Genomic DNA, 25,205 nt, shown 5'->3' with positions numbered 1-25,205 from the left:
TTTAACCGCCTGTACCCGACCTGCCAGTGACAGAGGAAGGCCGTCCCACCTTGCCAGATCGGCTTTCACTCTCCCCACCAAACTAGCAATGTTGTATCTGCGGAGCCCGCCCCCCCCCACTCTCGGGCAACCTGCACCCCCAGGTATCTAAAGTGAGTCCCTGCCCTACGGAATGGCAGCCCCCCCACCCCTGCCCCCAACTCCGGCCGAGACACCACGAAATACTCACTCTTGTCTAGATTTAGTTTGTACCCCGAGAAAGACCCAATCACCCGAAGCAGCTCCAATATTCCCCCTATTGACACACTCGGTTCCGACATGTATAATAGCAAGTCATTGGCATATAAGGACACCCAATGCTCTGTTCCCACCCCCCCCCCCCCCGCACTATTCCTTTCCATACCCCTGAACTTCTTAATGCGATGGCCAATGGCTCAATCGCAAGCGCAAACAGCAGGGGGGCATAGGACATCCCTGCCTAATCCCACGGGGGAGAGAAAAGTATCTCGAGCCGATGTTATTTGTGCGGACACTCGCCCTTGGCTCCTCATATAGTAGCTTTACCCAGTCCACAAATCTTGGTCCAATCCCAAACTGCTCCAGAACTGCTATCAAGTACCCCCATTTCACCCGGTGAAACGCCTTCTCAGCGTCCAATGCCACAGCCACCTCTGTTTCCTTCCCCTCTGCCGGTGCCATAACCACGTTCAATACCCTTCTAACGTTTGAAAGGAGCTGCCTCCCTTTCACGAACCCTGTCTGATCCTCCCCTATCACCTTCGGTTGGCACTCCTCCAGCCTACCCGCCAGTACCTTCGCCAACACTTTTACGTCCACATTCAGAAGTGATATGGGCCGATACGACCCACACTCCGTCGGATCCTTATCTTTTTTTAGCAACAGGGAAATCGATGCCTGCCCCAAAGTTTGTGGCAACACCCCCTTCCCTATCGCCTCTTCAAACACCCCCACCATCAGGGGTGCCAGCTTATCCTTGAATTTTTTATAACATTCCACCGGAAACCCATCCGGCCCTGTCACCTTTCCCGACTGCATCCTCCCAATCGCATCCTTTAACTCCTGCTCCAGTATCGCTTCTTCTAATGTAGCCTTGTCCCCTCCCCTAACCTAGGATATTCCAACCCATCTAGAAATTCCTGCATCTCCCGGTCTCCCCCAGGTGGCTCTGACCTGTACAACCTCTCATAGAATTCCTCAAAGATCTTGTTAATCAGATCCGGAGCCACCACCAACTTCCCTGCCCTGTCCCTCACCTGAACAATTTCCCTTACCGCTACCTCCCTCCAAAACTGACCTGCTAACATACCTTATCATACCTAGATGCTTTATCTCCATGCTCGTAAACTGCACCCCTTGCTCGCCTCAGTTGGCGCACCACCTTCCTGGTAGATAGTTGGTCAAAGCTCGACCAATTAGAAGAGCGCCCTACTTAAGCTCATGCCTCCACCCTATCCCCATAACCCAGTAACCCTACCTAACTTTTTGGATACTGAGGGGTAATTTAGCATGGCTAATCCACCTAACCTGCACATCTTTGGACTGTGGGAGGAAAACTGAGAACCTGGAGGAAACCCACGCAGACACGGGGAGAAAGTGCAAACTCCACACAGACAGTCACCCGAGGCCGGAATTAAACCCAGGTCTGAAGAACAAAGAGCAATACAGCACAGGAACAGGCCCTCCAAGCTTGCGCCGACCATGGTACCTGCCTAAACTAAAACCGCATGCACTTACGGAGTCCACGTCCTTCCATTCCCACCCTATTCATATATTTGTCTCGATGTCCCTGAAATGCAGCTTTTCGTACCTGCTCCCACCTCCTCCCCAGGCAGCGTGTTCCATATATTTACCACCATCGGTGTAAAAAACGTTCCTCGCACATCAGTTCTAACCTCTTCTCCACACACTTTAAGCCTATGTACCCTAGTACTTGACTCTCCTACCCTGGAGCTGTGAGACAGCAATGCTAACCACTGTGCCACCCTGCCGCCGCATTGAGATATAAAACTGTTAATTCTGTTTTTCTACCACTTTTCCGTTCACTACGCCCATCTCTAGGGACAAAAGAGCCACTGGAGGAAAGAGTTTGCGTTTTGTTATCGGGATAAGGTTGGAAAGTGGAGTTTGGGCCGAATGGCCCACATCTTATGATCTTTGCTGTTCTTACCGCCCACAACTGGCGTGTGTTGGAAGGATTTTGGAGGTTGTGACTTAAACTGTTGGCTGTGTTAAGGCGCACCTTCCTTGGCCACCAAGTCCTGAGGTGCGACTCAAACCCAGAGCTTCTGGTTCAGAGGCAGTCGCCCCACAAGACCCCCATACTCCATATAGTTGGGTTAGGAACGTACAAGCATAGAAAATAGAAACAGGAGGCCATTCAGCCAATCAAGCCTGCTCCGCCATTCATTATGATCATGGCTGATCATCAAGTTCAATACCCTGATCCCGCCGTCCCCCCATATCCCTTGATCCCTTTAGCCCCAAGAGCTATATCTAATTTCTTCTTGAAATTACACAACGTTTTGGCCTCAATTGGGTATTGTGTGAAATTCTGGAATCCACATTATAGGAGGGATGTGACAGCACTGGAAAGGGTGCAGAGGAGTGTTGTGTTCTGTTGTCTTGCCGTTGCAATGATTCTTACAGAATTGCTGGTGACTTACTTGGAATGATCCTTTTTGATTAACATGGAAGAGTAACATACAGAATACTATACAGACTTAGTTCCTCTGGAACTACCCGATGTGCGACTGTACTGGTGTATGCCTTACTATCAACTTATGAGTCTGCCACATCACGTGACTAAGGTGTGACGCCACCAGCTGGTTGGAGGTCGCATGGCAACCTGCATACAATATAGTTCACAGACATGTCACCACAAGGAGATTTACCAGGATATTGCCTGGGCAGGAGAGTGTTAGTTATGAAGAGAGATTGGGTAGACTTGGATTGTTTCCAAGGAGCAGAGGAGACTGAGGGGGGACATGATTAATATGTATAAAATTATGAGTGGCATAGATAGAGTAGACCAGAACAAACATTTCCTCTTGATGGAGGGGTCAATGACCATAGGGCATAGATTTAAGGTAGGTTTAGATGGGATGTGAGAAAAGACTTCTTTACCCAGAGGATGGTGGGAGTTTGGAATTCGCTGCCTGAAAGGGTGGTGGAGGCAGAAACCCTCATAACATTTAGGAAGTATTTAAATGTGCACTTGTGATCCCAGGGCATACAAGGCTATGGGCCAAGTGCTGGAAAATGGGATTAGAATGATTAGGTGGTTATTTTTGGCCGGCACAAACGCAATGCGCTGAACAGCCTTTTCTGTGAGCTACGACTATGACTCTGAAATGTTGATCATTTATATATATCAGCTTTACATTACAGCATTCAAAAAAGGAGCTAAAACAATTGGGCACTTTAATGCTGCTATAGTACTACCTGCATTACCGATACACTTTTAAAATTCACTTCAGTTAGACAAAATTTTGCTGTCCAGTGCAAGTAAACACATGGAAGAGCCCCGCACTGCCCATAGCCATGTTGTGAGTTTCTTTTACTCTGTCTTTTCTGTGGCTCTGTTCCAATTATGGCAATCAGTGAATTTGCCCTCCTTTCTTCTGATATCTATGTTCTACTATTCAGAGTCGCCAGGTATCAAATGATACCACCACAAGGTTCAACCGGCTATCGATCAAAGAGCCAAACACCAGTTAGTTCGTTCAAGGTCAGGGATACTTTATTTACACACAATTAGTCATGCAACATAAACACTACTAGTTAACTACACCTATCGACTAAGACAACCTGTACTTAACTTCGGGCACCCGGCTTAGGTCAGACAAACAGTGGCCGCTGTTCGATTCTGGATCTATCGAGTCCGAAGGAGTAACTGCTGCTTAGCTAGGCTCATCCGTCTGGTAGCGAGCGTTGAACTTGGACTTGCTTCTGGTGTTGCTGCAATTGGAGATGGTCATTGCCGGGGCGCCAGGTCCAAGAGAGGACGAACATGTGGCAAACTCTTCTTATATTTGGGAGTTTTCGCGCTCTTTTGGGTGGTCCTCCGGTTTGGGCCCCACTAATTGGGTGATTCCTGATCACTCTGTTCAATTCCTAACCAATAAGTGGGCGGGGATCTGGATGGCTGGGCATGTCCCAAGCGGTCACTGACCCCGTTGTTTGCATTTCCCTTGAACAGGGAGTGGTGCCGAAATGTCTGGAACTGTACCGGTCGCTCGAATACCTTTGTCTTGGTGAAGATGGGCCATCAAATGCTAATCGGCCCCATTAAAATGCTATTTGGTCGGAGTTTCGATACCGTCTGGACTCCTTGCTTGCAAATATACATTTCAGGCTCTGAGCATGCCTGAGGCTTGGCTTGTCCATTTTACCCGCTATGCTTTGCGAGTTTCTCTGTACCTAGTTGTAAGTGACCATCCCAGATGGCTACAGTCAGTATGAATGATTGATTCTCTTTGGGATAATTGACCTGACTTATTCCCTGTGTAAGGAAGGGCTGTTTGTTTTGCTGTCTATCTGTCATTTATTGACCTATTTTTCTGCGATTGCCCTCTCTCTACTGTTGCCCGAGCAGGATTTTTTCAATGAGAAACATTGGATCAAAAGTAGATCTTTCAGCCCTGCCATTCAATTGGCTGATCAGTACTTCAACTTCATTTACAAATTTTGATTGGTTAGCTCCCAGGATCCTCAGACGTTCATCGTATGTTAGGCCTACCATTCCTGGGATCATCCGTGTGAATCTCCGCTGGACCCGCTCCAGTACCAGTATGTCCTTCCTGAGGTGTGGGGCCCAAAATTGCTCACAGTATTCTAAATGGAGCCTAACTAATGCTTTATAAAGCTTCAGAAGTACATCCCTGCTTTTAAATTCCAAGCCTCTTGAGATAAATGACAACACTGAATTTGCTTTCTTAATTACGGACTCAACCTGCAAGTTTACCTTTAGAGAATCCTGGAATAGGACTCCCAAGTCCCTTTGCACTTCAGCATTATGAATTTTGTCACCGTTTAGAAAATAGTCCATGCCTCTATTCTTTTTTCCAAAGTGCAAGACCTCGCACTTGCCCACATTGAATTTCATCAGCCATTTCTTGGACCAGTCTCCTAAACTGTCTAAATCCTTCTGCAGCCTCCCCACCTCCTCCATACTACCTGCCCCTCCACCTATCTTTGTCTCATCGGCAAACTTAGCCAGAATGCCCCCAGTCCCGTCATAGAATCATAGAATTTACAGTGCAGAAGGAGGCCATTCGGCCCATCGAGTCTGCACCGGCTCTCTTGGAAAGAGCACCCTACCTAAGGTCAACACCTCCACCCTATCCCCATAACCCAGTAACCCCACCCAACACTAAGGGCAATTTTGGACACTAAGGCCAATTTATCATGGCCAATCCACCTAACCTGCACATCTTTGGACTGTGGGAGGAAACCGGAGCACCCGGAGGAAACCCACGCACACACGGGGAGGATGTGCAGACTCCGCACAGACAGTGACCCAAGCCGGAATCGAACCTGGGGCCCTGGAGCTGTGAAGCAATTGTGCTATCCACAATGCTACCATGCTGTCATCTAGATCGTTAATATATAAAGAGAACAGCTGTGGCCCCAACACTGAACCCTGCGGGACACCACTCGTCACCGGTTGCCATTCCGAAAAAGAACCTTTTACCCCAACTCTCTCTGCCTTCTACCTGACAGCCAATCGTCAATCCATGTTAGTGCCTTGCCTCGAATACCATGGGCCCTTATTTTACTCAGCAGTCTCCCATGAGGCACCTTATCAAAGGCCTTTTGGAAGTCAAGATAGATAACATCCATTGGCTCTCCTTGGTCTAAGCTATTTGTTATCTCTTCAAAGAACTCTAACAGGTTTGTCAGGCACGACCTCCCCTTACTAAATCCATGCTGACTAGTCCTAATCCGACCCTGAACTTCCAAGAATTTAGAAATCTCATCCTTGACAATGGATTCTAGAATCTTGCCAACAACCGAGGTTAGGCTAATTGGCCTATAATTTCCCATCTTTTTCCTTGTTCCCTTCTTGAACAGGGGGGTTACAACAGCGATTTTCCAATCCTCTGGGACTTTCCCTGACTCCAGTGACTTTTGAAAGATCATAACTAACTATTTCTTCAGCTATCTCCTTCAGAACTCTAGGATGTAGCACATCTGGGCCTGGAGATTTATCAATTTTTAGACCTCTTAGTTTCGCTAGTACTTTCTCCTTTGTGATGGCTACCATATTCAACTCTGCCCCCTGACTCTCCTGAATTGTTGGGATATTACTCATGTCTTCTACTGTGAAGACTGACGCAAGGTACTTATTTAGTTCCTCAGCTATTTCCTTGTCTCCCATCACTAGATTACCAGCATCATTTTGGAGCGACCCAATGTCTACTTTTTATGTGGATAAGATTTATAAGAAAGATTATATGGATAAGATTTATAAGAAAGATGACTTGTTAAGTGCGTATGAAGCATGGTCGGATTTTGATAAGTTCCGGAAAATTGAGCATATCTCCATGGAAGACTATATAATGGAATTTGGCAGACTATATAAAAGGCTGCAGAAACACAACCTGGAATTTCCACAGTCTGTGTTGGCCTTTAAATTACTTGACTGTGCTAGAGTGAGCAACATGGATACTCTCCTGGTTTTGACAGAAGTTCAGTTTACTGATAAGGATACCTTATTCGAACAGATGACAAGAGCTTTACAAAAGTTTCTGGGGAAACATTCGATTCTGATGGCTCTGATGACCCAAATAGGTCAGCCTGCAATAAGGCAGAATATGGAAGATACACTACTAACAGGATGGCGAAATCGTATGGCTATGAACAGGGCTCAAGACTATAGAAGGAGACCGAGACAAGGAAATTATGAAGACAGAAACCCAGTTAGAACCTACAATAGGAGATGAACCCCAGAAATGCACGGGGCATGATAAATCAATGTTTTCGATGTGACTCTCTATACCATTATGCTTTCAACTGTCCAACTCGTTATGATAAAGTGTTTGAAGCGACACATGACACGGAAGAGTCAGAAGAGGAAAAAGATAGTGACCAGAAAGAAGGCATTGTCCTATTGACAAGCAGTTTTACGCCGGTAATGAGGGTGTTGGTTGCAGAATCCTTCAAATGTGCTGCACATCTACTGTGTGTGGAATTGACTAGTTAAAATGTTACCTGGACTCTTTGAATGCTGAAAATTGTAACAAGGTTAAGGAATTTGAAAGTTCCACAAGTTTCAGGTTTGGGGATGATAATACTCTGAAGTTGCTGAAAAGAGTGGTGATCCCTTGCAATATTGCCGGAGTGAATCATTTCATTAGCACGGATGTTGTAACAAGTGAGATACCTTTGCTTCTGAGCAGACCGTCGATGAAGAAAGCACACATGAAACTAGATATGGAACAGGATAAGGCAACAGTTTTGGGGAAGACGGTGGACTTACAATTTACACAGTCGGGACACTATTGTATTCCATTGCTGACAAATAATATTTCAAGTAGAGTGGTTAAGGATGTGTTAATGGCAGTTGAAAATGGGACTTTAGCTGATAAAAAGCTTGTGGTATTAAAACTGCATAGGCAATTTGCACATTCGTCTCCTCGGAGGCTAAAAAATTTATTAAAGGATGCAGAATAAGGGATGACGACTGTACTAAACTGGTAGAACAGGTTAGTGACCGCTGTGAAGTTTGTAGGACGTACAGAAGGACACCAGCACGACCGGTAGTAACCCCACCTTTGGCCAGGGATTTTAACAACATTGTGGCCATGGACCTTAAGATCTGGGATAAAGCCAATAATATTTCGGCGTGAGAACAGCTGGTGAGTCAGTTTCAGCGGGAGCATTGCGGAAGGAGGTTGCTGGGAGGTAAGTCAACCTTTAAAAGCACTTGTCTTTGCAGGGGCAGGCCAGTCGATTTCGGCGTGAAAACAGCTGGTGAGTCAGTTTCAGCGGGAGCATTGCGGAAGGAGGTTGCTGGGAGGTAAGTCAACCTTTAAAAGCACTTGTCTTTGCAGGGGCAGGCCAGTCGATTTCGGCGTGAGAACAGCTGATGAGTCAGTTTCAGCGGGAGCATTGCGGAAGGAGGTTGCTGGGAGGTAAGTCAACCTTTAAAAGCACTTGTCTTTGCAGGGGCAGGCCAGTCGATTTCGGCGGGAGTGGAGCTGGCTGGTTAGTCAATTTCAGCAGGAGCTGAGAATTTTTCTTCTTTTTTTTTAAAATTAGTTTTTTTTAGGCGGGAACAGGAAGTCGACCCGCGGACGTCTGGGAAGACCCTCACCAATAAATTCTGGTGGAGAGGAAACCCGATACACTACACGTGTAGTGTCTCCCACCCACCCTCCTCCTCTAACCTAATAATAAAACCCATTGGTCTGAGGTAAGTACCATATTTTATTATATTATTATTATTTTTTAATAAAAATTTAATTTAGTTGTTTGCCAGATCTTGGTAGAAAGTTAGAGGAATGGCAGGGAAGGGAGTGCAATGTTCCTCCTGCAGGATGTTTGAGGTGAGGGATGCAGTTAGTGTCCCTGCTGATTTTACCTGCAAGAAGTGCTGCCATCTCCAGCTCCTCCAAGACCGAGTTAGGGAACTGGAGCTGGAGTTGGAAGAACTTCGGATCATTCGGGAGGCAGAAGGGGTCATAGATAGCAGCTTCAGGGAATTAGTTACACCAAAGATTGGAGATAGGTAGGTAACTGTAAGAGGGACTGGGAAAAAGCAGTCAGTGCAGGAATCCCCTGCGGTCGTTCCCCTGAGAAACAAGTATACCGCTTTGGATACTTGTGGGGGGGACGACTTACCAGGGGTAAGCCATGGGGTACGGGCCTCTGGCACGGAGTCTGTCCCTGTTGCTCAGAAGGGAAGGGGGGAGAGGAGCAGAGCATTAGTAATTGGGGACTCTATAGTCAGGGGCACAGATAGGAGATTTTGTGGGAGCGTGAGAGACTCGCGTTTGGTATGTTGCCTCCCAGGTGCAAGGGTACGTGATGTCTCGGATCGTGTTTTCCGGGTCCTTAGGGGGAGGGGGAGCAGCCCCAAGTCGTGGTCCACATTGGCACTAACGACATAGGTAGGAAAAGGGACAAGGATGTCAGGCAGGCTTTCAGGGAGCTAGGATGGAAGCTCAGAACTAGAACAAACAGAGTTGTTATCTCTGGGTTGTTGCCCGTGCCACGTGATAGTGAGATGAGGAATAGGGAGAGAGAGCATTTAAACACGTGGCTACAGGGATGGTGCAGGCGGGAGGGATTCAGATTTTTGGATAACTGGGGCTCTTTCTGGGGAAGGTGGGACCTCTACAGACAGGATGGTTTACATCTGAACCTGAGGGGCACAAATATCCTGGGGGGGAGATTTGTTAGTGCTCTTTGGGGGGGTTTAAACTAATGCAGCAGGGGCATGGGAACCTGGATTGTAGTTTTAGGGTAAGGGAGAATGAGAGTATAGAGGTCAGGAGCACAGATTTGACGTCGCAGGAGGGGGCCAGTGTTCAGGTAGGTGGTTTGAAGTGTGTCTACTTCAATGCCAGGAGTATACGAAACAAGGTAGGGGAACTGGCAGCATGGGTTGGTACCTGGGACTTCGATGTTGTGGCCATTTCGGAGACATGGATAGAGCAGGGACAGGAATGGATGTTGCAGGTTCCGGGGTTTAGGTGTTTTAGTAAGCTCAGAGAAGGAGGCAAAAGAGGGGGAGGTGTGGCGCTGCTAGTCAAGAGCAGTATTACGGTGGCGGAGAGGATGCTAGATGGGGGACTCTTCTTCCGAGGTAGTATGGGCTGAAGTTAGAAACAGGAAAGGAGAGGTCACCCTGTTGGGAGTTTTTTTATAGGCCTCCTAATAGTTCTAGGGATGTAGAGGAAAGGATGGCGAAGATGATTCTGGATATGAGCGAAAGTAACAGGGTAGTTATTATGGGAGACTTTAACTTTCCAAATATTGACTGGAAAAGATATAGTTCGAGTACAATAGATGGATCGTTACCAGATAGGGAACAAAGAGCTCTATCACACAGATGGATTTGTACGGAAAAGGATGATGGAATTTATGAGGCAAAGGCCAGGCTTGTGGCAGGGGGATTTGAAGAAAACATAGAAGATCAGGATTTAAGGGTAGATTCACCTACAGCAGGAAAGGTTATTTTAAAGATCTTCTTGGCTCTATTAGCCACAAAGGCATGGGAATGCAAATCTATAGATATAAAAGCTGCCTTTTTGCAGGGGCGTCAGCTCCAGTGAGACATTTTTCTCCGTCCTCCTAAAGAAGCAGCTAACACAGAAGGGGTACTCTGGAAGTTGAACAAATGTGTATGTGGATTAAATGATGCATCTAGAGTCTGGTATTTTTCGGTCAGGTCAGTTTTGTTAAAGATAGGCTGTTGCCTGTTGAAAGCAGATCCTGCAATGTTTTACTGGCACTATAAAGGAAATCTTTCTGGCATTTCTATGATGCATGTCGATGATTTTTTTGTGTGGCGGGACTAGTGATTTTGAAGCTATTGTAATCTCTGGTTTAAGGAAAGAATTCAGGGTTGGAAGTCAGGCTTCCGGTGCATTTAAATATATTGGACTGGAAATTGGACAGACTAAGTTAGGGTCAACTTTACGTCAGCAATCTGATTTGGAAAGCATCAGCCCAATAGCAATTAGTCGTGGCCGAGTTTCACAAAAAGACGCAATGGTTTCAAAGATAGAAAAAGAGCAACTGCGAAGTTTAATGGGGCAACTGAACTGGTTCGGTAGACATACGAGACCGGATGTGAGTTTTGTTGTCTTAGAGTTGAGTACAAAAATGAATGATCCCAAAGTGGAAGACATAATAAGAGCAAATAAAGCTTTGGCCAAACTAAAAATGGAGGAGTGTGTTTTGAAGTTCCCGGTTTTCGCTGACCTTAGGCACTTGAAACTCATAGTTTATAGTGATGCACCCTACACAAATTTATGTGATGGGGTTTCAAGCGCAGGAGGTTTTATAATTTTTCTTTTGGGGAACAATGGTAAATGTTGCTCGCTTGTGTGGGAAATAAAGAAAATAAGGAGAGTGGTAAAAAGCACTTTGGCTGCTGAGACGTTAAGCCTTGTAGAGGCGGTGGATATGGATTTTTATACAAGTATGATATTGACAGAAATTTTGGGATTAGGGGATTTGAGTAATATACCTATTGACTGTCACATTGACATTAAATCCCTGTGGGAACAGAGGTTACGGATAGACAATCCCTTTTCCGTGCAAATCCATCTGTGGGATAGAGCTCTTTGTCCCCTATCCGGTACTTCCGTGTATACCCCAAATTCACTCCAACTATGCAATTCTACAAAAAGTGTCAATGAAAAGAGGTTACGGATAGACATCGCAAGTTTGAAGCAGATGTTGGACAGAGGGGAAATAACAAAAATTAAATGGGTCGACAGGAGCTATCAACTGTCAGACTGTTTTACGAAAAGAGGGGCGAGTTCACAGAAACTTTTGGATATTGTTAATGAAGGGCGCTTGTTTCTGTGACTTTTTTTTTCTTTCTCGTCCAAACAAAAAAAAGGGGGGGAAATCATGGGCGTCATTCTCCGACCCCCCGCCGGGTCGGAGAATGGCCGTTGGCCGCCGTGAATCCCGCTCCCGCCGAAGTCTCCGAAGGGAGAAAAGTCGGCGGGGCGTTAATGGCGCCGCTGCCGCTGAGAATGTCACGGGTCTGCGCAAGGCAGCCGATTTTCGGCCTGCCGATATTCTCCCTCCCGGATGGGCCAAAGTCCCGTCGACGTGATGACCGTTCACGTCGACGTGAATCAAACCTCCTTTTCATCGGCGTGACCCGGTGCTCCAGGCTCACGCCGACCAGCGAGGAGGTGAGTGACGGCCTGGGGGGTTGGCTCTGGGCAGGAAATGGCGTGGCCGCAGACTGATTGCGTGAGGAGAGGTGTGTCTCGGCTTGTGTGTGTGTGTATGCGGCGGGGGGGGGGGGGGGTGGTTAGAGTAGGCTGGGCTCTGGGGGAGTGCCGGGAGGGGGTCCGTGCCGGGGTGGAGGTTGGGGGTTGGGGGGGGTCCGTGCTGGGGTGGAGGTTGGGGAGGGGGTCCATGCCGGGGTGGAAGTTGGGGGTTGGGGGGGGGTCCGTGCTGGGGTGGAGGTTGGGGAGGGGGTCCGTGCCGGGGTGGAGGTTGGGGAGGGGGTCCGTGCCGGGGTGGAGGTTGGGGAGGGGGTCCATGCTGGGGTGGAGGTTGGGGGTTGGGGGGGGGTCCGTGCTGGGGTGGAGGTTGGGGAGGGGGTCCGTGCCGGGGTGGAGGTTGGGGAGGGGGTCCGTGCTGCGGTGGAGGTTGGGGAGGGGGTCCGTGCCGGGGTGGAGGTTGGGGGTTGGGGGGGGTCCGTGCTGGGGTGGAGGTTGGGGGGGGTCCGTGCTGGGGTGGAGGTTGGGGAGGGGGTCCGTGCAGGGGTGGAGGTTGGGGGTTGGGGGGGTCCGTGCTGGGGTGGAGGTTGGGGAGGGGGTCCGTGCCGGGGTGGAGGTTGGGGAGGGGGTCCGTGCTGGGGTGGAGGTTGGGGAGGGGGTCCGTGCTGGGGTGGAGGTTGGGGGTTGGGGGGGTCCGTGCTGGGGTGGAGGTTGGGGAGGGGGTCCGTGCCGGGGTGGGGGTTGGGGGTTGGGGGGGGTCCGTGCTGGGGTGGAGGTTGGGGAGGGGGTCCGTGCCGGTGTGGAGGTTGGGGAGGAGGTCCGTGCTGGGGTGGAGGTTGGGGGTTGGGGGGGGTCCGTGCTGGGGTGGAGGTTGGGGAGGGGGTCCGTGCCGGGGTGGAGGTTGGGGGTTGGTGGGGTCCATGCTGGGGTGGAGGTTGGGGAGGGGGTCCGTGCCGGGGTGGAGGTTGGGGGTTGGGGGGGGTCCGTGCTGGGGTGGAGGTTGGGGAGGGTGTCTGTGCTGGGGTGGAGGTTGGGGAGGGGGTCCGTGCTGGGGTGGAGGTTGGGGAGGGGGTCCGTGCCGGGGTGGAGGTTGGGGGTTGGGGGGGTCCGTGCTGGGGTGGAGGTTGGGGGTTGGGGGGGGTCCGTGCTGGGGTGGAGGTTGGGGAGGGGGTCCGTGCCGGGGTGGAGGTTGGGGGTTGGGGGGGGGTCCGTGCCGGGGTGGAGGTTGGGGGTTGGGGGGGGTCCGTGCTGGGGTGGAGGTTGGTGGTTGGGGGCGGTCCGTGCTGGGGTGGAGGTTGGGGAGGGGGTCCGTGCCGAGGAGGATGATGGGAGGGCAAATGAGTTGGTCCACCTGGCCAGATGCCAGCCTCCAACAGTTGGACCCATGCGGTCCATGCCACCTGGCTGGGGGGAGGAGGGGATATGGGCAATGATGACATGTCGTCGTTCCCCTCCCCCCCACCAGGCCGTCATGTTTTCAGATCATCCAGCGATGTTGGCCGCCGTGGTGGCAGCCGCTCATGTCTATGTTGCGCTGGATGAGGAGGAGGAGGAGGAGGAGGAGCGTGCCAGAGAGGCGGCGCAGGCTGCCGCAGAGGGGCAGGCGGCAGCCGCCCAGGCTGGAGGGACACCTGACCGACAGGACGAGGAGGGGGAGGAGGACGTCGCGGCCCCACGGCAACGGAGGCACCCGAGGGCGCCCCGTGTGTACCGGCCCCGGCAGTCATACCAGGACCTCACGGACCGGGAATGCAGGAGGAGACTCCGGATGAGCCGGGAAACCGTGGCACACATCTGCCACCTGCTGGCACACCTGTCACCGCGTGGCACTGGCGGGGGACACCCTCTCCCCGTGTCCTTCAAGGTTACGGTGGCCCTGAACTTTTATGCAACGGGGTCATTCCAGGCACCGAGTGGGGACCTGTCTGGCATTTCGCAGACATCGGTGCACCAGTGCATCCGGGCAGTGACAGATGCCCTTTATGCCATGGCGCACCGCTACATCCGCTTCCTCGTGGACCGGGCCAGCCAAGATGCCCGGGCCGTGGGCTTCTCTGCCGTGGCCAGGTTCCCCATGGTCCAGGGCGCGATCGATGGGATGCACGTCGCCGTGCGGCCACCTGCAGATAACAGGGCCGTGTTCACTAATAGGAAGGGGACCTATTCGATGAACGTACAGGTGGTCTGCGACCACCGCATGATGATCCTGCACGTCTGCGCCCGTCACCCAGGCAGTGTACATGACTCATTCGTGTTGTCGCGGTCATCCATCCCCGGCATGGACGAGGGACGCCATCCCCGGCTGAGGGGCTGGTTGCTGGGCGACGGGCTACCCATTGTGATCGTGGCTGATGACGCCTATACGGAGGCCACGCAATGAGGCGGAGAACCGCTACAATGATGCCCATGTAGCGACAAGGGGAGTGATCGAGAGGTGCTTTGGTGTGCTGAAGATGCGTTTCAGGTGCCTGGACCTCTCTGGGGGCGCCCTCCAGTATCAGTCAGATAGGGTCGGCCGCATCATTGTGGTGTGCTGCGTCCTGCACAACGTAGCCCAGCAGAGGGGCGATGTGCCGCAGGCAGAGGAGGGCGGAGTGGAGGAGCAGCAGGAAGAGGCACAGTCCTCCCCAGATGAGGGGGATGGGGGCAATGGTCAGGGCAGACGGGGTAGACACAGGCGGGTGGCTGTCCACCGTTACCGGCTGGCCCAGCGGGCACGGGACAGACTGATAGCCGCCCGCTTCACTGACTAGATGGGCGTGGGAATCGGGTAGTATGGCCACAGACCGCACACCATGGCAACAGCCGACCACCCACACCCCACACCCATCCACCCACCCAGCACCCTCACCCCCCTCCCCAACCCCACCCACCCCACCCGCATGCACACCACCCCCCCCCCCCCCCCCATTGCCGATCCACCGGCGGCACAACGGGCCGGGCTCACACAGTTGCGGGTGGACGCGTGTCTATCGCGGGCCATGGAGGATGATGACAACCCGCCCTGCGATGAGCTCCTGGCTCTACATCGTTGGACAATGTCTGACCCATGGCCACAGTACCACCATCCACCCGGACCATCCCTGCATGCGGCTGTGACACTGCAGCGCACGGTCCTGTCCTCTGCCCGGGGGGGATGTTGATGGCGGCCCAGGGGGAAGGGGGCAGACTCACCTGGGGCTGAGGTAAGACCACCCCTCACACACACACTTGCGCTCAACGTACATGACACGCCCGCACACTTTGGACAGAGCACAAAGGCAGCTTCGGTAGGTGTAACATTGACTTTAATAACCAAAGGAGTTCATGCACGTGCCCTAGCCCCTAAAACTCATCTGTGCCCTGCACCCGTGCCAACTTACTCAGTGTCTAATTGTTTGGCCTTACGGGCCCTTTGACTACGTCTACGTGGTTCCCCAGACGGTACAGCAGAACTGGAGGTGGACTCCTGTGATTCCTGCTCTCTGACACTGGATCCCTTTGGCGGCCGTTTCCTGGGGCGTCCTGGCCTAGATGGGCCAGGCTGCGGCCCGGGCGACTGGGATGGCGAGCTGCCAGCCTGTCCTGCCCGTTGCCCACCCGATGCACCTGGGACGGAAGGGGGGGAGTCCGAGGTGTCGCGGTGTACCGGGACCTCCCCTACAGAGGGAGCCGGGACGGATCACACCACCTCCTCCTCCCTCGGGGTGCCCGATGGCCCCCAGGCCTCTACATGGGTGGGGGATGCGAATGGACTGGCCATCCGACGCCCCCCCGACATCTGGCGCTGCCAGTCCTGGAGGCCCGTGCTGGTATCGACAGGGGTCTGCAGGTTTGCAGCCATGGAGCCCAGGGTGTTGGCCAACCCTGTCTGTGACAGTGCGACGCTGGCTCGCACATGGCCACTGGCGCCGATGCCCTCAGCGATGGCCTGCTGAGACTGGGCCATGGCCTGCAGAGACTGGGCCATGGCCTGCTGAGACTGGGCCATGGCCTGCAGAGACTGGGCTATGGCGTTGAGCGCCTCTGCCATCTGGCGCTGGCACTGGCTCATGGCCTCCTGTGAGAGGGCAGCCATTTCCTGGGCCACAGACGCCGCCTGCACGGAAGGCCCCAGGCCTCGCAAACCGTTCCCCATGTCTGACACCGTCGCAACCATTGCCTCCACCGCGGACGCCACCCGTGCGGTGTCAGCCTGGGTGGCACGCATGACCGGGACCACTCCCAGCTCCTGGACGCGGGTGGACTCCTCCACCTGCGACCGCAGCCGCCGCAAGCCGCCCGTCACCCTCTTCGCTCGTCTCCGGGTCAGTGGTTGCATCGGATCTATGTGTGGGTGTGGTAACTGCAGGAACCCGGGATCCATCTGGGCGGCAGATGTTCGCTTGGCCTGGGCTGCCCTCTGACCGCCCGGTCCCTCTGCTGCTCCTACCTCCACCTGCTGTACCGGGACGACTGTGTTGTGCGCACCAGTGAGTGTACCAGACGCCTCATCATTAAAGTGCCCAACCGTGGTGAGTGTTTCTGCGATGGTGGAGGGTGTTGGTGACAGCAGTGGCGTTGTGTCGTGCTCTTCGTCCCACTCTGACTCCATGGCACTTTGGGGTGGGGGTTCGTCTCCACCCATCCACTCTGAGTCACTGTCCGGTATTTCGTCTTCCCGGGTAGGGGTGTCCTGGGTAGTGCTGTCCCGGGTAGGGGTGTCCTGGGTAGTGCTGTCCCGGGTAGGGGTATCCTGGGTAGTGGTGTCCTGGGTAGTGGTGTCCTGGGTAGTGGTGTCCTGGCTCGGATGTGACGGGGGCCTGTGGCTGCCCCCCTCATCGCTGGGTGGTCGCTCCCGCACGTGACGGGGGTGTCGTCTCCCTGTTGCTCCAGGTCTCTCCGTCTCCCGTGGTGTGCGAGGGGCATCCTGCGGGCGTCGCATGCTGGAGGGTCCGGGTCTCTCCGTCTCCCGTGGTCTCCGAGGGGCATCCTGCGGGCGTCGCATGCTGGAGGGTCCGGGTCTCTCCGTCTCCCGTGGTGTGCGAGGGGCATCCTGCGGGCGTCGCATGCTGGAGGGTCCGGGTCTCTCCGTCTCCCGTGGTCTCCGAGGGGCATCCTGCGGGCGTCGCATGCTGGAGGGTCCGGGTCTCTCCGTCTCCCGTGGTGTGCGAGGGGCATCCTGCGGGCGTCGCATGCTGGAGGGTGCGGGTCTCTCCGTCTCCCGTGGTCTCCGAGGGGCATCCTGCGGGCTTCGCATGCTGGAGGGTGCGGGTCTCTCCGTCTCCTGTGGTCTCCGAGGGGCATCCTGCGGGCGGTGTGCTTCTGCGGGGATGGGTGCCTGGACGTTTGGTCCTGCGATACACAATGAAGCATGCATGGTTAGACATCAGGCAGTGATCAGGTGATACGGGGGAGGGGGATATAGGGGAGGGGGATATGGGGACGGGCTGTCGGTGGCTCACTTGCTGGTGGGCCCCCGACCTCTGCATCAGCAACCTCCCGGTCCTCAGGTCCGCCAGCCAGTTCCAGGGTCCTTTCCTCGTGTACGGTCAGTGGCCTCTCATCAGCGGGCCCTCCTCCAGTCCTCACATGCTCCCTATTGTTGTGTGCGCGCTTCTCCTGTGGGGGGGGGGGGTGGTGGCAGGGGTAAAAGGCAACAGTGTTAGGCAGGTATATGAATGCACGCCATCGGTTGCGCGTGCATTGCAGAGGTTAAGGTTAGGGCTGGATTCACTTGGGGATATGGGGGAGGGGGAATATGGGGGAGGGGGGATATGGGGGACGGGGGATATGGGGGAGGGGGGATATGGGGGAGGGGGGATATGGGGGAGGGGGGATATGGGGGAGGGGGGATATGGGGGATATGGGGGAGGGGGGATATGGGGGAGGGGGGGGATATATGGGAGGGGGGGATATGGGGGAGGGGGGATATGGGGGAAGGGGGGGATATGGGGGAAGGGGGGGATATGGGGGAAGGGGGGATATGGGGGAAGGGGGGATATGGGGGAGGGGGGATATGGGGAGGGGGGAGGGGGGATATGGGGGAGGGGGGATATGGGGGAGGGGGGATATGGGGGAGGGGGGATATGGGGAGGGGGGATATGGGGGAGGGGGGATATGGGGGAGGGGGGATATGGGGGAGGGGGGATATGGGGAGGGGGGATATGGGGGAGGCTCACCCTGCCTGCTCTGACGAGGTCGTTCACCTTCTTGTGGCACTGGGTGCCTGTCCGTGGTGTCAGGGCCACAGTGGTGACAGCCTCTGCCACTTCCCTCCACAGACGCCGGCTGTGGCGTGGGGCAACTCTGCGGCCGTGCCCGGGATACAGGGCGTCCCTCCTCTGCTCCACCGCGTCCAGGAGCGCCTCCACATCGCGTGACTCGAACCTCGGGGCTGAGCGGCGGCCAGCCATCCAGTCGGGTGTTGCGGTCGGGTGTTCTGGTCGGGAGGGGGGGAGCTGCGCGGCCTTATGAGCCGTCACGCCGTGCAGCGCGTAGGACGCTGCACGGCGTGAACCACTGCGCAAGCGCGGATCCCGTTACGTCGCTGCTAGCCCATTTCGGGCCGGAGACTATCGTCCCATTTTTATGACGTGACGCAAGTGGGATTTGCGCCGATCGGCGGACTTTCCGCCGATAACGGAGAATTTCGCCCCATGTGTGTGTTTTTGAGTTTCTTGAAATTTTGTTTTCATCTAATTATTATTTTTTCTCCAAGGAAGGGTAGACTGTTAAGTAATGGGTTAAGAGACATTGCAATTAGTTGTCTCATTTATGTTAAGTATCCATTAATTGACACTGATATGTAAAGGGGCTTCAGGTGGCTTCTGTCAGGTGATGTATAGTTAGAGTTTTGTGCAAAGTCTGTTGGAATGAAATAAATGTGTGTTTGTGAAGAAGGAACAGAACTTTAGACTCTTCATATCACAGCAACTTAAACGTCTAACAATCTGGACTCGAAAGGTTCGCTCTGTTCACTCCCTACAAATGCTGCCAGACCTGCTGAGATTTTCCAGCATTTTCTCTTTGGTTTCAGATTCCAGCATCCGCAGTAATTTGCTTTTAAAAAGAAGTTCCTGCATCTTTAAGAAAATGTTAAGTAGTGCATACTTTTAAAACACAAATTAGGACCAAGTATATTGGTAACAAGATTCCTAGAAGGATGAGTTTGAAACATTTTGTTCAGATGCTTCTATGTTATTCCACTTCTGGGGCGATATTCTCCGGAAACGGCGCGATGCCCGCCGACTGGCGCCCAAAACGGTGCGGAATGCTCCGCATCTTTGGGGGCTGAGCCCCAACATTGAGGGGCTAGGTCGGCGGCGGACGAATTTACGCCCCGCCATCTGGCGCGGAAATGACATCTCCGGGCGGCACATGCGCAGGAGCGTCAGCGGCCTCTGACGGCATTCCCGCGCATGCGCAGTGGAGGGAATGGTGGAGACCGTGGTGGAGGCGGAAGGGAAAGAGTGCCCCCACGGCACAGGCCCGCCCGCGGTGCAATGGGCCCTGATCACGGGCCAGGCCACCGTGGGGGCACCCCCCGGGGCCAGATCGGCCTGCGCCCCCCCCCAGGACCCCGGAGCCCGCCCGCGCCGCCTTGACCCGCCGGTAAGGTAGGTGGTTTAATTTACGCCGGCGGGACAGGAATTTTAGCGGCGGGACTTCGGCCCATGCGGGCCGGATAATCGAGCGGGGGGGCCCGCCAACCGGCGCGGCGCGATACCCGCCCCCGCCGAATATCCGGTGGTGGAGACTTTGGCAACTGGCGGGGGCGGGATTCACGCCAGCCCCCGGCGATTCTCCGACCCGGCGCGGGGTCGGAGAATCTCGCCCCGGATATCTGATTTGGATTTGATGTCTCTTTGGATATGGCTAGAACAGAAGAATGCACATGCAGATGTTCTGTAGGTGCAGTGATTTTGTAAGACATTTGTTCTGAGAACTATGCTATTTCCATGGGGTTCAGCTATCTTGAAGTCAATAAAACAGGTTGATATATTTGTTTTGCACTTTACAGACTTAACATTGCCTGGTTTATCTTAGGAACTTGAAAGTAGAATAATGAAAGAAGAGGAAACAACTAAAAGCTTTGAAAACTGGAAGGAGGAAGAAAAAAAGAAACTGAACTATGAGATGGAGAAAATGAAAGGAATGTTCATTGAAGAGTTTAAAGAAATGACTCAAAAGAATGCTGCATTAGAAGCAGTTAAGTAAAACCTTTAAGATCCTGAGGGTTATTGATAAGGTGGATGTGGAGAGATCTTCCTCTTGTTGGAGAATCTAGGACTACGGTCACTGTTTAAAAATAAGAAAAAGATGAGGAGAATATTTTCCTCTCAGAGGGATGTGAGTCTCTGAAATTTTCTTCCTCAAAACACAGTGGACTCAGATTCTTTGAATATTTTTAAGGCAGCGCTCGATGGATTCTTGATTATCGGGGGGGGGGGGGTGGGTGAAAGGTTATCAGAGGTGGATGGGAATATGGAGTTAAGGTTGCAATCAATTCAGGCATGATCATATTGAATAGTGTAGCAGGCTTGAGGGGTAGAGTGGCCTACTCTTGCTTCTAATTCATACATTTGTATGTAAGCAAGTGATTTACAAATATTTAACAATTTTCTTGCTTTTCTTATACTGGCAGATGGGAGACAATTTCAACGTAAGCAGAGTAGGAACTTTCTTTCCAAGTTCTGCTAAAAGTTGTGCTTATGAGTTGTGTTGTTGATTATTCCCCCAAATTATTTGCCTTTAAGAAAACTTAGTGCATTATTGTGACATTAATTTCTGTTTATATAATAACTGTTAATAATAATTCAATTGTAAACTGCTAAGACTTTGGCCCGAATTTTACAGTCAGAATAATGGTGAAGCTAACAGTGTTAAGGAGTAACTCAGAGACAGTTACTAGCGCCTATAAGTGCACAGTTAAACATGGAAATCAGGAAGTTGCTGTCTGGATTTCCCTGCTCTTTCACAAGCTTAGGAACGCCATTACCACACTGCGGTACTGGGGTGTTCACATGCATGAAGTGTCAGCACTTTCTAGATATTCATTAAACCTTCTCCATGCAAATATGTAAATTTTAAGAGTGTGGAAAGTCTTAATTACTGCTAAATAACCCCTCGCTCTGAGAAGTTGCTTGTACTATTGTTGAGTCCCATTTCCGGAGGTTTCCAGTGAACCATAATCTTGATGCGGTGACATTTTGAAGATAACTTCAAAAGACCTTATCCATGCTCTCCCATCCACTGTCAGTGGCCCATCATGTCTGCCGTGCTCATTAACCCAGTACTCACTCTGTACAGAACCATTGAACCCTTTAGGAACAATGGGGTATGTGGAAATATTTTTTAAAAACAGCCATACATGATTTTCTTAAACTGCTGCTGCAACAATCCTATAAAAGTATCAATCAACCAGACCTTTAAAGTATGAACAACAGAAACTGTAAGCACTGCTCTTTATTTGTGAAAATAAACACTGAGCCAGTGGCAAACTAGATCACAGAAGAAAGCTTGGAAATATGTTGGAAACATATGGGATGTTAAGTATATTTATTTTAATGTTTATTACATATCCTATTTAAGGAACTTTTACAGATAAAGAGTACAAGTTTGCAGCTTAAATCTAGCCTTGGTGTTTTGAAAGATGAACGTGAACATGACATCCAGGAGGAAAGCCGGCGATACCAACAGGAAGTGATGGATCTTAAGAATATTTTAGATAAACAGGTATGGTTATGATAATATAAAATAAAAACAGAAAATGCTGGATAAAGTCAGCAGGTCTGGGAGCATCTACGGAGAGGACAACATAGTGAAGGTTCTTCAGAATGTAGGGGGTAGAAATGTTTTATTAAAATTAATTTACGGAATGTGGTTGTCGCTGGTTAGGCCAGCATTTATTGCCCATCCCTAGTTGCCTTTCAGAAGGTGGTGGTGAGTTGCCTTCTTCAAACACAGCAGTCCATGACTGTAGGTACACCCACTGTGCTGTTAGGGAGAGAGTTCCAGGATGTTTTCCCAGTGACAGTGAAGGAATGGCGATATATTTCCAAGTCAGGGTGGTGAGTGACTTGGAGGGGAACTTCCAGGTGGTAAGGTTCCCAGGTATCTGCTGCTCTTGTTCTTCTAGATGCTAGTGGTTGTGGGTTTGGAAGGTGCTGTCTAAGGAACCTTGATGAGTTACTGCAGTCTACCTTGTAGATGGTACACATGGCAGTCACTGTTCGTTGGTCGTGGAGGGTTTGAATGTGTGTGGAAGGGGGAGCAATCAAGCGGGCTGCTTTGTCCTGGATGGTATAAAGCTTCTCGAGTGTTATTGGAGCAGCACTCATCCAGGCAAGTGGAAAGTATTTCATTACACTCCTGACTTGTGCCTTGTAGATGGTGGACAGGCTTTGGGGAAGCAGGAGTTATTCGCGGTCGGATTCCTAGTCTTTGACCTTCCCTGATTGTGGGGATTCAGCAATGGTAATGCCATTGAATGCCATTGGTGGTTAGATCCCCTCTTGTAGGAGATGATCATTGCCTGTCACTTGTGTGGCACAACTGTAACTTGCCATTTTTCAGCCCAAGCTTGGATATTGTCCAGGCCTTACTGCATGTAGGCATGGACTACTTCATTATCTGAGGTGTCACGAATGGTTCTGAACATTGTGCAGTTATCCGCAGTTATCCGTGTGCAGTTATCCGCAAACATCCCCACCTCTGACCTTATGATGGAAGTGAGGTCATTGATGAAGCAACTGAAGATGGTTGGGCCGAGGAAACTACTCTGAGGAACTCCTGCAGTGATGTCCTGGAGTTGAGATGATCGACTTCCAATCACCACAACCATCTTCCTATGTGCCAGATATGACTCCAACCAGTGGAAAGTTCTCCCTGTGATTCCCATTGACTCCAGTTTAGCTAGGGCTCCTTGATGCCATACTTGGTCAAATGCTGCCTTGATGTCAAGGGCAGTCTCTCTCACCTCACCGCTGGCATTTAGCTCTTTTGTCCATGTTTGAACCAAGGCTGTAATGAGGTTAGGAGATGAGTGATCTTGGAGCTACGCAAACTGAGCCTCCATTGGCCGGTTATTGCTGAGTGAGTGCCACTTGTTGATGACTCCTTCCATCACTTTGCTGATGGAGAGGAGACTGATTTGTCCTGTTTCTTGTGTACAGGACACACCTGGGCAATTTTCCACATTTCTGGGTAGATGCCAGTGATGTAGCTGTACTGGAACAACTTGGCTGGGAGTACGGCAAGTTCTGGAGCACAAGTCTTCAGTGCTAGTGCTGGGATATTGTCAGGGCCCATCTACTTTGCAGTATGCAGTGCCTTCAGCTGTTTCTTGATATCACATGGAGTGAATCGTATCAGCTGAAGACTGACATCTGTGATGCTGGGGACCTCTGGAGGAGAACAAGATGTATCATCCACTCGGCACCTCTGGCTGAAGATTGTTGCAAATGCCTCAGCCTTATCTTTTGAACATATGTGCTGGGCTCCTCCATTATTGAGGATGGGGATATTTGTGGAGCCTTCTCCTCCAGTGAGTTGTTTAATTGGACACCGCCATTCACAGCTGGATGTGGCAGGAAGACAGAGCTTATATAGCTGGAGAGGGGGATGGAGGGATTGGGGCAGAATAGAAGATTGTGGAAAGATCAGAGCTAAGGAGAGATCAACAAAGATTTCATGGATTCAAGACAAATGGGGTATTAATGGTAGCATTAAAGACTAAGGAAGTGCTGATAGTGGCATAAAGGTAAGATAGCAGAATGTGTTAATAGGTGAACAAAGGTCAATGCTCAGAAAACAAAACAGGATAGATGGCCCTGTGGGGAGGGGGTGGTGGTGTGTGTTTGTATTAGGATAAACCAAAGAAACAAAAAATGGGGTCAAGATACGGGGGAACGTTCACAGTCTAAAGATGTTGAACTCAGTGTTGAGTCCATAACCGGAAATCGAAATGTTGTTCCTCAAGTTTGTGTTGCACTTCACTGGAGTCATAGATGTTTACAGTATGGAAACAGAACCTTCGACCCAGCTTGTCCATGCCACCCAGTTTCTATCACTAAGCTAGTCCCACTTGCCCGCATTTGGCCCATAATCCTCTATACCCACCCTGTCCATTTAACTGTCTAGTCCCACCTGTCTGCATTTGGCCCATATTCCTCTATACCCAACCTGCCCCTGTAACTGTCTAACTGGATTTTAAAGGAAAAAATTGTACCCGCCTCTACCACTGCCTCTGGCAGCTCGCTCCAGACACTCACCACACCTTCTGTGTGAAAAAAGTTCCCCTCTGGTCTCTTTTGTATCCCTCCCCTCTCACCTTAAACCTATGCCCTCTTGTTCTAGACTCCTCTACCTTTGGGAAAAGATGTTGACTATCTACCTTATCTATGCTCCTCATTATTTTATAGACCTCCATAAGATCACTCCTAAGCCTCCTACGCTCAAGGGAAAAAAGTCCCAGCCTATCTCACCTCTCCTTTTAACTCAGACCATCAAGCCTGGTAACATTCTTTTCTGCACTCTATCTAGTTTAACAATATCCTACAATAGAGTGACCAGAAGTGAACACAGTATTCCAAGTGTGGTCTTTCCAATGTCTTGTACTACTTCAATAAGATATCCCAACTCTTGTATTCAATATTATGACCAATAAAACCTAGCATGCTGAATGCCTTCTTCACCACCCTGTCCACCTGTGACTCCACCTTCAAGGAGCTATGAACCTGTACCCCAAGATCTCTTTGTTCTGTAACTCTCCCCAACTCCCTACCATTAACTGAGCGAGGGGGCCGGCAATTTTCTCCCTAGCCTCCTACAATGTCCTGGGATACATTTCATCAAGTCCAAGGGATTTAACTATCTTGATGTGCTTTAATATCTCCAGCACCATCTTCTCTGTGATGTGTGCACTCCTCAAGACATCACTTTTTATTTCCCCAATTTCCCGAACGTTCGTGCCTTTCTCAACAGTAAATACTGATGAGAAATATTAAGAACAAAGAACAAAGAAATGTACAGCACAGGAACAGGCCCTTCGGCCCTCCAAGCCCGTGCCGACCATACTGCCCGACTAAACTACAATCTTCTACACTTCCTGGGTCCGTATCCTTCTATTCCCATCCTATTCATATATTTGTCAAGATGCCCCTTAAATGTCACTATCGTCCCTGCTTCCACTACCTCCTCCGGTAGCGAGTTCCAGGTACCCACTACCCTCTGCGTAAAAAACTTGCCTCGTACATCTACTCTAAACCTTGCCCCTCTCACCTTAAACCTATGCCCCCTAGTAAT

General features: G+C 51.4%; 1 protein-coding gene across 9 annotated transcripts in view; it reads left to right on the top strand.

Annotated features, from left to right (window-relative positions):
* Positions 1-25,205, top strand: part of dzip1 (DAZ interacting zinc finger protein 1) — a 646,334-nt gene that overhangs the window by 176,603 nt on the left and 444,526 nt on the right. For all 9 annotated transcript variants that reach the window (XR_011935128.1, XR_011935127.1, XM_072476252.1 and 6 more), the window contains exons 7-8: positions 19,947-20,108; positions 21,492-21,635. Coding sequence is in view for 7 of the 9 variants with exons in the window: in XM_072476252.1 (XP_072332353.1) it covers positions 19,947-20,108; positions 21,492-21,635 (306 nt within the window). In the remaining 2 variants the exon portion in view is untranslated. The remainder of the gene's footprint in view (positions 1-19,946; positions 20,109-21,491; positions 21,636-25,205) is intronic.

The sequence above is a fragment of the Scyliorhinus torazame genome, chromosome 15 (assembly GCF_047496885.1).
Source record: "Scyliorhinus torazame isolate Kashiwa2021f chromosome 15, sScyTor2.1, whole genome shotgun sequence".
NCBI lineage: Eukaryota > Metazoa > Chordata > Chondrichthyes > Carcharhiniformes > Scyliorhinidae > Scyliorhinus > Scyliorhinus torazame.
The sequence above is the reverse complement of the archived record's forward strand: the minus strand, read 5'-3'. Positions and strand labels throughout refer to the sequence as shown.